This window comes from Emiliania huxleyi (genome assembly GCF_000372725.1).
Source record: "Emiliania huxleyi CCMP1516 unplaced genomic scaffold EMIHUscaffold_829, whole genome shotgun sequence".
Taxonomy (NCBI): domain Eukaryota; phylum Haptophyta; order Isochrysidales; family Noelaerhabdaceae; genus Emiliania; species Emiliania huxleyi.
The window spans coordinates 4,740-15,700 of NW_005195808.1; the positions used below are offsets into that span (position 1 = coordinate 4,740).

Below are 10,961 nucleotides of genomic sequence, written 5' to 3' on the forward strand. Positions count from 1 at the left end.
ACCTGCGCAAAGACTCCATCGCACCGACGCCGCCACGGACTCTGCCGCCGATTACTGGCAACGCGTGCGCTCTCGGTTACGACTTTGGCACGAGCGGTGTGCGCTGCGCTATCGTCGATGCGTCGGGCGAGATCGTTGCGAACCCGCCCGGCTATTCCTGGGGCGTAGCGGGCGAGCGCGCGCAGGAGGCGTCGGATTGGGAGGAGGCGCTGTTCTCGCAGCTGGCAGCGCTGCCTGCCGACGCCCGCGCTCGCGTGAGCCGCATCGCGGTGAGTGGCACGAGTGGGTCGATGCTTCTTGTCGACGGCGACGGGGCACCCGCCGCCAGCCGCGGCAGCCCACGGATGTATGACTTCTCGGTAAGCAAGCAGGCCGTCGGCGATAGCGGCGAGGCTGCTCTGGCGCTGCTGCGCCGCTGCACGCCCGAAGGCCGCCCCAGCTCTGGCGGACGGCTGCTCCGGCTTGGCTTGAGGATGGTGGGAGACTGCCACATAGGCCACCCGGTTCGCTCAGCCACCTCAGCGCTCGCGAAGCTGCTCGCGTACCACTTTGAGTCGCCGCTGGCTGGATCCGAGCGGCTCGCTCACCAGGTGGCCGTCGTCTTAGGACACAGCACAGCACAATTACACAAACCTTTCTCTCTCTCACACCCACACACAACAACACACAACTCTCCGAGCACGGTCCATGAAACAGGCGGACTACGTCGCCTCGCGCCTGACCGGAGGAGCCATCGCCTCCGACTGGCACAACGCGCTCAAGCTCGGTTTCGACGTCCGCGCGCTCCGCTACCCGGAGTGGCTCACGGGCGGCGAGATTGGCGAGATCGCAAGGGGCCGCCTTCCCCGTGTAGTGCGGCCGGGAGAGCCGATTGGACCGGTGAGCGACAAGCTGGTGGCCAAGTGCGTCCGTCAGCCCGCGCACGATAGCGTGGAGGGCGACCGCACGGCCGAAACACGCCTCTGCCCTCAAGGTACGGGTTGGCCAGCGGCTGCCTCGTCGTTGGAGGCACGACCGACTCGATCGCCGCTTTCCTTGCAGCCGGCGCCGACTCCGTCGGTGACGCGGTCACGTCGCTCGGCTCGACGGTCGCCATCAAGCGGCTCTCCCTAGATGCGGGACATGTCGCGGTTTTCCGCAGCTCTGCGGCACTGGCAACGCACATGGCCAAGGCAACAGCTGCTAGTCGTGCAGTTTGAGCGGCAAAGGAGTCGCCTTCTTTGGGCTGGCTAAACTTGGTTTGTGGCGCGCCCACCCACCGCCTAGAGAGGACGTCAGCGGCGGGCCATTGGGGGGCTGGACATGCCTCTCTGCCCCGGCGTGTCCAGTTGGAGGCTGTAAATCCCCCCCCCCCCCCCCCCCCGTTCTCCGCACCCTAGGCTGCTCTCGGACGTCCCTGCCGACGACGCGTCCACCGGCGTGTACTCGCATCGGTTGGGCGATCGCTGGTTGGTCGGCGGCGCATCGAACGCCGGCTGTGCAGTGTTGCGCGAGCAAGGCTTCAGTGGCGACGAGCTCGCGCGCTTGTCCGAGGAGATTGATCCGTTGGCGCAACCTCCGTGCACTGACTACTACCCACTTTCGTCGCTCGTTGTCGGAATACACCCCTCGCTCGCCCTCCACGCCCCGGCGCGGCCGCCGTGGCCTCAACGGCGACGCCCCGTGCTAGGCGAGCGGTTTCCGCGGCCCGACGAGAATGCGGTGGGTGTGCTCGAGCCGGTGCCTGAGAGCCGTGCCGCCTTCCTACACTGCATTTTGCACGGCATCGCTAAGGCAGGCGGCAGGCGGGGGTGCCGTTCGTCCATATGTCGGTTGCACGTCAATTGCACGTTGGCTGTAGGTGGAGACGGAGGGCTACGAAGCTCTGGCGGCGCTGGGCATTTCGGGGCTATGGTTTGCGTTTTGCCCAGGTGTCGTCGTTCACCCGCTGGCCGTTTTCCCTGTAGGCGCGTCCGAGTTGCGGCGCGTGCTCACGAGTGGCGGCGGGTCGCAGAATGCGCAGTGGACGGTGATGCGCCAGGCCCTGCTCGGCGTGCCCACGTCGCGGGCGGCCAATATCGACGCCGCCTATGGGGCTGCGCTTCTCGCGGCGAGGGGCGCGGGATGAATCGTTCCCCACCTTTCACTTTCGATAACCGCTCTTTATCTGATATCTCAGCGAATTTTGCCAGAGTCTGTTCTTGCGCGCGCGAACCGCGCGCGTTCGCTGGCGCGAGACACCGAGAGATAGTGTTTGTAGTTTACGCGGTACATTTTCTTCTTCTTGATTACACATCGGGATAAATAGCGGCGCTGTGCTCTGCCGCCTCTGGGGTCGGCCCCCCGCCCCATGGCCCCCCTAGTGGGCCCCTGCCGGTCGTTTCGCTCGCTCGCAACTCTTTAGAGATGCGGCGGACGCGGCCGTCACCTGACAGTCATCCGCGTGGCCGAGCCGCACCGCGCCTCGATATGCTGCTCCATGCCTCCCCCGATATGCTGCTCCCTGCCCCAAGCATGCATAGCCTCCGGCGGGTGGGGAGGCGGGTGGGTCGGGTGCGGCGCCACTGCATGCGACACCAGCTGCGGCTGGTACAAACACCATCCTGGCTGCTGCGACTGCTTCTGAGACTGCTGCTGCGGCGGCGGCGGCGGCTGCGGCGGCTGCTGCTGCTGGAGCCGCTGCCGCGGCGTCTGCTCTAGCTTGCTGCCCCACCGCTGTGGTTGCGGCTTCTGCGGCGGCTGCGGCGGCTGCGGCGGCTGCGGCTGCTGCGGCTTGCCGCCCCACGGGCGCTCGCTCTCTGCTTTCCACGTGATCGATTTTGGCGACTCGGTGCTCCACACCGGCTTGGCCAGCAGCGACGCGATGGTCTCCGGCTCCCCGCCTAGCGGTGGCGCCTGCACTGCCATCGGCGACCAGAGCAGCGAGGACCTATGGAGTGGAGACGGGAGGCGTGGATCGGCGAATCCAGGAGAGGGGCGGCAGCGCATCTAGGAAAGCGCACAGCTCGTGCAGCGACGACGAAAACGCACCCAAGCGCGGCTTCGCGACGGCGGCCGCGGGGTACTCGACGCGAGCCGCGTGGATAGCGGCAAGGGGCGGCACGACAGCCTCCGGCGCGTCCTGCTCCAAGTTGACCCACCCTTTCCAGAAGGGGTCCGACGCGTCGCCAAGGGCGCAGACCTGCGGGCAGGCGAGCCGTTGGCACATCTCACAGGGCACAGTCGCGGGCGTGGGCGCCGCGGCGGTGACGGCGCGGGAGGAGGGGGGCGGATGCTGGAGTGCCACTCACCAGCGCGCGCATCTCCTCCTTGTCGGGGATGAGGCGGAAGGTGAGCCACTTGCAAAACTCAATCTCGAGCGCGTTGAGCTCGCCGACCGAGATCCCTGCGGGAGGATATGTGCTGTCGGAGGAGAGCCCTCACCCCCCATCCGAGGCGAGGTGCGAGCGCGCTGTGCCGGGGGTGCCTCACCGCCGCATTGCGCCATGAACGAATTGGCGTGGAAGACGTCATCGGACGACTTGGAGGCGAGGACCAGCGCGGTCACGAGTAGCCGGTGCACGTTGTGATGCGTCAGGCATAGAGACGGGCCACCTGCCTGAGCGATCCTGCCTAGGTACGCGAGGGCAATGAGGAAGCACATGTCGTCGAAGCGGGTGTAGCGGCGGATGCGCTGCAGGTAGGAGTGCACGGACATGCATGGCGCCTCGACGGAGTCAAACGACGTCGGAGAGGTTGCCCGCAGATCCCTGTGTGCACAAGCAGCGCCGGCGTAAAAAAGGTGCGCCGCGCGAGGGGCGGTGCCGCAAAATGGCGCGGGGATCGGTGCCTGTTGCAGTCGCACAGGCGGCCGATGACGTGCGCGATGGTGGTCAGGTACGAGTCGTCTGCGAGCGCGGACATCGCGGCTCGTGACAGAGGGCCGATCTCGTGCACTTGCCGCAATGACAAGCGCAAACTAGAATCCTGAATGGGCTCTTCGAGCCGTCGGAGGACTTCGCAGCCCTTCCCACTGGAGCGGTACCAGTTGTGACCTGGCGGGTTGCATGCGGCAGTTGATGACTCATCAGGCGCCGAGATGAGGGAAAGCGATTCCTGCCCTTTTGCGATCGTCTAGATGTTACCTCACTACTGTCAGTGCAGGCGCCACTGGCTGGCTGGCGCCTTCTGCTGCATATATGTGCTCATCACGAGCAGGCAGGCATCATATTGCTGTTGGCCCTTCCGCTCCCATATGTACCTCCTGCGCTGGTCATCGCTGCCACTTTGCTTATTCATGACCTGCCCTGTCACAAACTGGCCCGGCGCCGGCGGCCGGCGCTCGTTCGCCGTTGCACGTACGTCCTTTACCACTTTCCACACTGCACACAATCTCAATCTTCTCCCAAACCTTTATCCTCGCCTGCACCGCCGTGTATGTGTTCACATCGTCTGCCTAAGCGAAGACCGATAGTAGGGGTAGAGATGAACAGAGATCGGCGCTGTTTTTACACAAACAAGAAAACATGCCGCGCGAAACGGGTCACAGTGTCATGGTTGTCACACGGCCAATAGGACACGGCCAATCGAGTCAAACGAGTCGGTCGCGTCGCTGCTCGCTCGCTCGCCGCTTATCACCATGGGCTGGCGCGACGCGCTCCTCGTGATGATCGCGGTCGGCTCATCGCACCAGGCAGTTGATCAGTACCGACCGCGCTTCGGCACCGCACGTGTGCAAGGAGGTGGTTTTCTCGCGCTTCGAGGCGGCAGCATCACCGTACCGCGGGAAAGCCGCGTAAGCCTTGATGATAGGCTGAGCCTCCTTCTGCCAGACGCATCGGGTGAGGATCTTGCGAAGCTGAAGAAGAAGAAGAGTACCGAGGCCGAGGCGGTCGCGCTCGCTCTCAAGCTGGTGAACCAGTGTGACAAAAGGCGCCTGCGCACTGTGCGGGTTTGCCTCAATGCAGCCGTGGCAATCTTCGCCGCGCTCGCAATGTTGGCCTCACTCGCTGTGCCCGTGGGCCTCCTGAAATCCAGACAGGTTCTAAACGTGCGAAAATTCGTGGAGCGTACCATGGGACTCCACGGTGCGGTCTGCATGCGAGAGTGCACATCGCTGTACAAGAGCCTCGACGCCGATAATGCCGAGCATAAGAAGTGCTACTTCAACTGCCTTGACGAGGGGACCAGCTTTCTCGAGCTGCGGAAGCTCACAGGAGTGCTTCTTGCCGAAAGCATCTTTCCAGCGATCGGTGCCGCTCTTGAAGGCGCAGCTCTATTTTACGGCTTCTTCTTCGCCTTCGCTCTTCCGCTGATGGTCCTCGTAACGCGTCTCATTCGAATCTGGCACCCCGTCGACTTTCGCCAGGCCATGCTCGAGAAGATGGATCAAGCGCCCATCTTCGGCTACATCAACCGCGTCAACCGGATCTTGGACGGCAAGAAATCGCTTCTTTCGGCGTTCAGTGATGAGAGAAGTCGTCCTTCCCCGACCCCGTACTGACCCCGTTCGTGCTCGTGCTCGTGCCATCGCGCCAGTCACGCATCAGCATCACGTAGACGACCGGCAACTAGACTAACGGAACCGTCAGGTCAGTGGTCACCGACACCGGTACCGGCACCGGCAAGCGGCATGGCCGGGCCATGGCGTATGGGCCGGGGGTCCCGGTGCCGGCGAAGCGGCGTGCTGGACCTGCTGGAGGGGCGTATTGTGTGGGTCTTCCGGCGCGCGCGTTGCGCGTTGCGGGTTCGGGCGTTGTGCTTGTGGCCTTTTTTTCACTCACAGATTAGAGAGACACAAGTCACCTCACTTTCAAGCATCGGGTTCATTCACTAAAAATCACACATGCCACCAGAGGCTCTTCGCGCCACATCTCTCACGTCTCTGAATCTCTTGGCTAGGGCTCGCGACTACGGACACGCACTTTCACGCACACCAGTGGAGCCATACACGCCATGCAGATATGTAGATGGACATGCTTGGGGCAATGGGGCCATCGCGAGATGTCCTTCCGGCTGCGGCATGGGACACCGCCCGTCCACGCCCCTCCGGGATGCGGGAAGCCCCTCCTTGCCATGATCTCAATCGTCAGCGATCACGTCGTAGTGTGCTAGTGCGACCCATCGTCTGTCGGTGGCGCATCACGAAGCGCCCCCCCCATTACGCATTAGAGGCTCCGCCTTTGGAGTCATGACGCCGTCAGCGGCCGCCGCACTGCCGCTCCCTCGGCCCTGAGCCGTCGCGCTGTCGCTGCCCGGATCCGCAGCCTCGGTCATTGCCGGCGCGCCACACTTCTTGACGGGAAGCTTGTCTGAACCGCCTTGGGTCGCCGCCGCGCCGGCCTGGCGCGGATGGGAGCTCAAGGCTGAAAAGGCCGCCGCTTTGCGCGCGCCCCAGCTGTGGTATATACTCTATACACGGGTGGCGGTACGTAAGGGTAAGGCGGAGACCGGAGAAGACTCAGGTCTCACCGCTCATCACGGCCATGACGCGCAGCGTGACCATACTGCATACACAGAGGCTGTACTGTACACCCACGGGAGTCTCGGAGAGTCGCACGAACAAGCCAGGTCAGATGCGTACCACGCCTGCCTTGGACGCGCTAATACACACAAAAGTTGCGGCCAGTCGGAGTTAGTGGGATGAGGCGCGCGGCGCGGGCGCGTCGGTCGGCGGAAGCATCAGAGTCGCCGCAGGGTCGTCGCACGGGCTGGAGGCGGGGCCGTCGAATCGGCCAAGAGACATCAGTCGCGGCCACGCCTTCGCGAGCAGAGCCTTGTGCGCGGCCGGGTCGGAGGCGAAGTCGAGGGCCGCCTCGCGCAGCTCCGCGTCGTCGTGGACCACGCGCAGATCGGCGGGCATCTCTGCCACCTGGCGAGGGAGGAGTGGGCGGTGAAGGGGGGGGGGGGGGGGGCGAGGAAAAAACGGGCGGTGACGGGGGGTGCGTGACGGGGGCCACCAGGCCGCGCGCACCTCGGTGGGCGTAGCGAGGGCCACCCACCGGAAGAAATCGGCCGGCGGCCGGCGCGTCGCCGCCACCGCGCGGCTTGCTGCCGCCCACACAGCGAGCACCTCCCTGGCGGTGAGGCCCGTCGGGTGCTCCTTGAAGTAGGCGGCCGACGACGGCGCCGACAGCGGCTGAAGCCAGCGCGAGCCCGCGCCGTCGGTTGCGTCGGTGCGGCCGCCGCAAAACGGCATCGGACCCGAGTGAGGCGCGACGGCGGCGTGTCCCGCGAGGGTGATGAGATCGGCCCACGAGAGGCGCGCACCGAACGCCTTCTTGACGCCGCGAAGCTTGCCAATCGCCTCCAGTGCGCCAGCGTTCGCAGGAAAGTCGACCTCGGGGGAGAAGCGGATGCGAGCGCCGTCGCAGCCGCCCTGGTTGTCTGTGTACCGATACGAGGCCGCGCAACCGTACGCGAGCGCGGCCGCGTCGGCAGCCGGCAGGAGCGGGTCCGCGCCTTTGTGCAATGCTGCCCAGACCTCCGCATAATCGACCGGCTCCGGCGGCGGCTTGGGCAGCGGGAACTGGAAAGGCTGCGGGGGTGGCACCCATGGCCCGACACAGCGCGCGTGCGGCCCCATGTCCCGCGTCACCAGCTTGTACCAGGCCGCCGCAAAGGCGCTGTCGAGAGCCGCGGGGCTCGAGGCGAACGCCTAGTCTCGAGCGATCTCTCGGGTGTGCAGCGTACCCATTAGTGTGTGATCTCGGACCCTCGGGCTCGCGGCGAGACGCCTCGGCGGCGGCGCGGAAGGACGGGTCATACGCCAGGGCCAAATCCGACGTCATCATCACCACGCGCTGGGTCGGCGCGCTGGTCTGCTCCGGGAAGGCGGACGGGGCAAGCAGCGGCTCCTCTCCTGCCGCGAGCCTGCCGAGATGGCACAACCGCGTGGAGGTGAGCCGAGAGGAGCCGAGGGCCAGGCGAGCGGGGAGGGTCCTCGCCAGGCGGCGCGCTCCTCCACTGCCACGCGCCTCCCGGCCCGCGGTGCTTCTCCCACCCAGCACGCAGCACGTTGTGGAAGTACTCGTTGTCCCACCGCGTTGGCCGCGTGGTCCACGGGCCCTCGATGCCCGAGGTGAAGGCGTCGGCGGCGCGGCCAGAGCCGCAGAGGCCCGGCCACGGGTTGGCCGGGTCGTCGCGCGGGAGAGCGCCCGCGCCGGCAGGGCACGCTCCATGCGTCTTGCCAAACGCGTGCCCGCCGCCGATGAGCGCAACCGTCTCTGTGTCGTTCATGGCCATGCCCGCAAAGGTCCATCGCACGTCGGCCGCCGAGCGGACCGGGTCCGGCACCTGGAGGCGGGATTCGAGGCGGTGTCGGGCGGGATTCGAGGCGGTGTCGGAGGAGCAGCGAGTCGGGAGGGGCAGCGAGTGCGAAGGGGCAGCGTGTCCATGACGGCTCCAAGGTGACACAGCTAGCATGGCAAGAGCTAGCATGGCAAGAGCTCACCCCCATGTGGCCCTCCGGGTCGACGTAGATCAGGCTCTTAGTTTCGCCCACGGCAACCGCGCCGAGCGGCGGCGTGCAGTTGCCGTTGACGGGGCACGGGTGGAAGGATCGCTGCTCGGGCGAAGGGCCGAGCGCGAGGGAGTCGGAGCCGTCCTGGTCATCGATCCTGCCGCCGCAAAAGCCGAGGACGGGCCCGCCCATCGCCTCGATCGCGACGGTGCCAGAGAGGATGAACAAGTCGCCCCAGGACAGCGCGGGGCCGTGCTTGAGCTTGAGCGGGGCGAGCAGGTTCCTCGCCTTATCCAAATTGGTGTTGTCCTGCCAAGAGCGCTCAGGGTCGAAGCGCTGCCGGCCGCCCTCGGCGCCGCCGCGCCCATCGGCGACGCGGTAGCTGCCACTATTGTGCCAAGCGAGGCGCACAAAAAAGGGAGCGTAGGTGCCGTAGTCCGCCGGCCAGACGGACTGAGAGCGCGAGAAGAGGTCGAGCAGGTCGCTCTTGACGGCGTGCCAGTCCACACTCGCCGCGTCCGCCGGCGGACGAGAGCGCAGCGGTGGGTGGTTGAGCGGGAGAGGCGTGCCGTCGAGGGAGGCGATACAAAAGCGAGGCGGCGACGGGCGAGAGTAGAGGGAGCATGAATGGGGGTGGTCGTTCAGTGTTCCGAGTGCCTTCGCGGCGCGCGCGATTTCTCGGGAAGGCCTCTCAAGCTTCTCGCGTCCACCCCCAGTCCGCTGTGTTCTTCACCTTCCTAACTAACTAACAATAATAACAAAGCTTGTGCGTCTTGGGTCCGGGTTGTCCTTATACGCCTTCGCAGTCTCTCGCCGATTCTCGCTGCGACCTTCATGCCACCTCGCGGTCGCCCCCTTCTCGTCGTTCTTTCCCTTGTCGCTTCTTCCACACTGAAGAGGACCTTCGGTCCGATACGGGGAAAAATTCTTTGACCACCCAAGACAGCTTGGAGAGCTCCCGGTCCCGCAACATTTCGTAACGATCGTCGCTATTGGCCATCTGCCTCCTGCAGCCTCTGTTGGGGCGGAATGCGCGGGGTTTTCGGCGCGATGCCTCCGGCTAGTACACGGTACTGCTCTGCCGCAAACTCTCCTGCGCTCGCGTGACGTGTGGGGCGCACGCACTGCGCTCGAAAGTCGCGATTTGGCAATAGGCGCTCGAGCCGGCGCGCAGTGGAGGGGGCGCCGCGCAGGGGGATCGGGGGGGTGCGAGAGGGGGCGTGGGTCGGGCGCGCACCGGCCGGCTCCGGGAGCGGCCGTCACGTCGAAGAGGGGACCTGGTGCTGCTCGAATGACGACGCATGCCGCTCTGCTGCGCTGCCGACAGCCCCTCTTCCGAGCCGGCGCGTGGCGGCGAGCCGCGGCCAGTATCGCTGGTGCGGTGGAGGCGGCAGCTTGCATCGGCCGGCAGTGAGAGCGGCCATCACGTCGATGAGGGGGGGTTGTCGGCGACTCGTGTGGCTCGAGGCCTACGCTGCGCCGCCCAAGCCCTACTGCCGATCCAGCGCCTGGCGTTTGGGGCGAGCCGCGGTCGTCGTCGCTGATGGTATATGGCGGCGGCGGCGGCGGCTCGCCCTTCCCTCCGGCCGCAATTCCGATCCCGCCGCGCTCGCGGGAGGTGGCGCGCCCACCGCGGCACGGCCGTGGCTGCGCATACACCTTACGCCCTTTCTCCTCAACGGCTATCCGTGCTTGCTGTGCCCCTGCGTGGTGTGTTTCAAGTTCTTACAACCCAAGGTGATAGAGGGCAAAAAGATCGATTGCGCTCTTGCCGATCCGCACCTACCTAGGCTCTTGGGTGGCGCGCCCCAGCTCTTCACAGCGAACCTGGTTCGAGGATCAGCGGAGTCGAGACGAAGGGACGCATGCAGGACCCTTACGCTAGTGCGGACGCCGCCTCGCAGAGCAGCGTCGAGTTCGGGAAGCTGGGCCCAGCGTTTGGCTCCGCCTGGACCACGCCGGCGCCTGGCGCCGCGCCGCTGCAACAGCCGGACTTCCTGTTTGAGGAGACGGCGGATGCCATGTACCGCCGGTCGTGGGGCGACCGCCTGACCTACCACATCGGTGTTGGCTACCTCGTCGGTGCGGCCCACCCATCCCACGCGAGCGGCTGCGCCCTCTGTCGCCTTCGATCGCCCTCTCGCAGTGCACTCGCCGCCGCCGCCGCCCCGCCTCGCCCGCTCAGCGCACCGCGCCGCCGCGTCAGGGCTGGTGGCGGGCGGCAGTTGGGGCCTGTACGAGGGCCTCAAATCGTCTACGGGTGAGCGGCAGCGGATCCGGATCAATGCGGTGCTTAACGCGACGGGCAAGCACGGGCCGGGGCTGGGCAACTCGGTCGGCTGCCTCGGCATGATGTTCTCCACCTTCGAGACCCTCGCCTTCAACTTTCGCGGCGAGGACGACATGCTCAACGTGATGGGCGCGGGCGCTCTGGCCGGAGGCATCTTCAAGTCGCAGGCGCGGCGGGGCCCGGGGGTGTGGGAGATGCACACCCACGATGTAGCCAGCCAGGAGGGAAGTGTGTGTGGGGGGGGGGGGGGGG

The 10,961-nt window shown here is 66.1% G+C and overlaps 4 protein-coding genes across 4 annotated transcripts in view; 2 read left to right on the plus strand and 2 right to left on the minus strand.

Moving 5' to 3' along the window:
* Positions 1 to 71: 71 nt before the first annotated feature.
* EMIHUDRAFT_42376 (hypothetical protein) lies at positions 72 to 2,089 on the plus strand (the record flags this gene model as incomplete). Its single annotated transcript, XM_005758989.1, has 8 exons — positions 72 to 346; positions 440 to 590; positions 697 to 902; positions 974 to 1,088; positions 1,180 to 1,193; positions 1,380 to 1,593; positions 1,675 to 1,807; positions 1,947 to 2,089. Coding segments are annotated over 8 exons (1,251 nt in total), but the record flags the coding sequence as incomplete, so codon positions are not given.
* Positions 2,090 to 2,245: 156 nt separating this feature from the next.
* EMIHUDRAFT_419904 (hypothetical protein) lies at positions 2,246 to 3,917 on the minus strand. Its single transcript, XM_005758990.1, has 5 exons — positions 3,809 to 3,917; positions 3,451 to 3,728; positions 3,270 to 3,364; positions 2,982 to 3,160; positions 2,246 to 2,908 (listed from the first exon to the last, which is right to left on the minus strand). The coding sequence occupies exons 1-5, from the start codon at positions 3,880 to 3,882 to the stop codon at positions 2,404 to 2,406; spliced, it is 1,131 nt and encodes a 376-aa protein (XP_005759047.1). The 5' UTR covers positions 3,883 to 3,917; the 3' UTR covers positions 2,246 to 2,403.
* Positions 3,918 to 6,370: 2,453 nt separating this feature from the next.
* On the minus strand, positions 6,371 to 9,820 carry EMIHUDRAFT_471186 (hypothetical protein; the record flags this gene model as incomplete). The annotated part of the gene is made up of 5 exons (XM_005758991.1): positions 6,371 to 6,829; positions 6,932 to 7,615; positions 7,975 to 8,253; positions 8,411 to 8,927; positions 9,657 to 9,820. 5 exons carry the CDS (start codon positions 9,818 to 9,820, stop codon positions 6,593 to 6,595), a joined length of 1,881 nt encoding a protein of 626 aa, XP_005759048.1. The 3' UTR covers positions 6,371 to 6,592.
* Positions 9,821 to 10,284: 464 nt separating this feature from the next.
* Positions 10,285 to 10,961, plus strand: part of EMIHUDRAFT_121264 (hypothetical protein) — a gene marked incomplete at both ends in the record, with an annotated part of 1,406 nt that continues 729 nt past the window's right edge. The window contains 2 exons of the mRNA XM_005758992.1: positions 10,285 to 10,501; positions 10,626 to 10,894. Of these exons, the coding sequence (XP_005759049.1) occupies positions 10,285 to 10,501; positions 10,626 to 10,894 (486 nt within the window). The remainder of the gene's footprint in view (positions 10,502 to 10,625; positions 10,895 to 10,961) is intronic.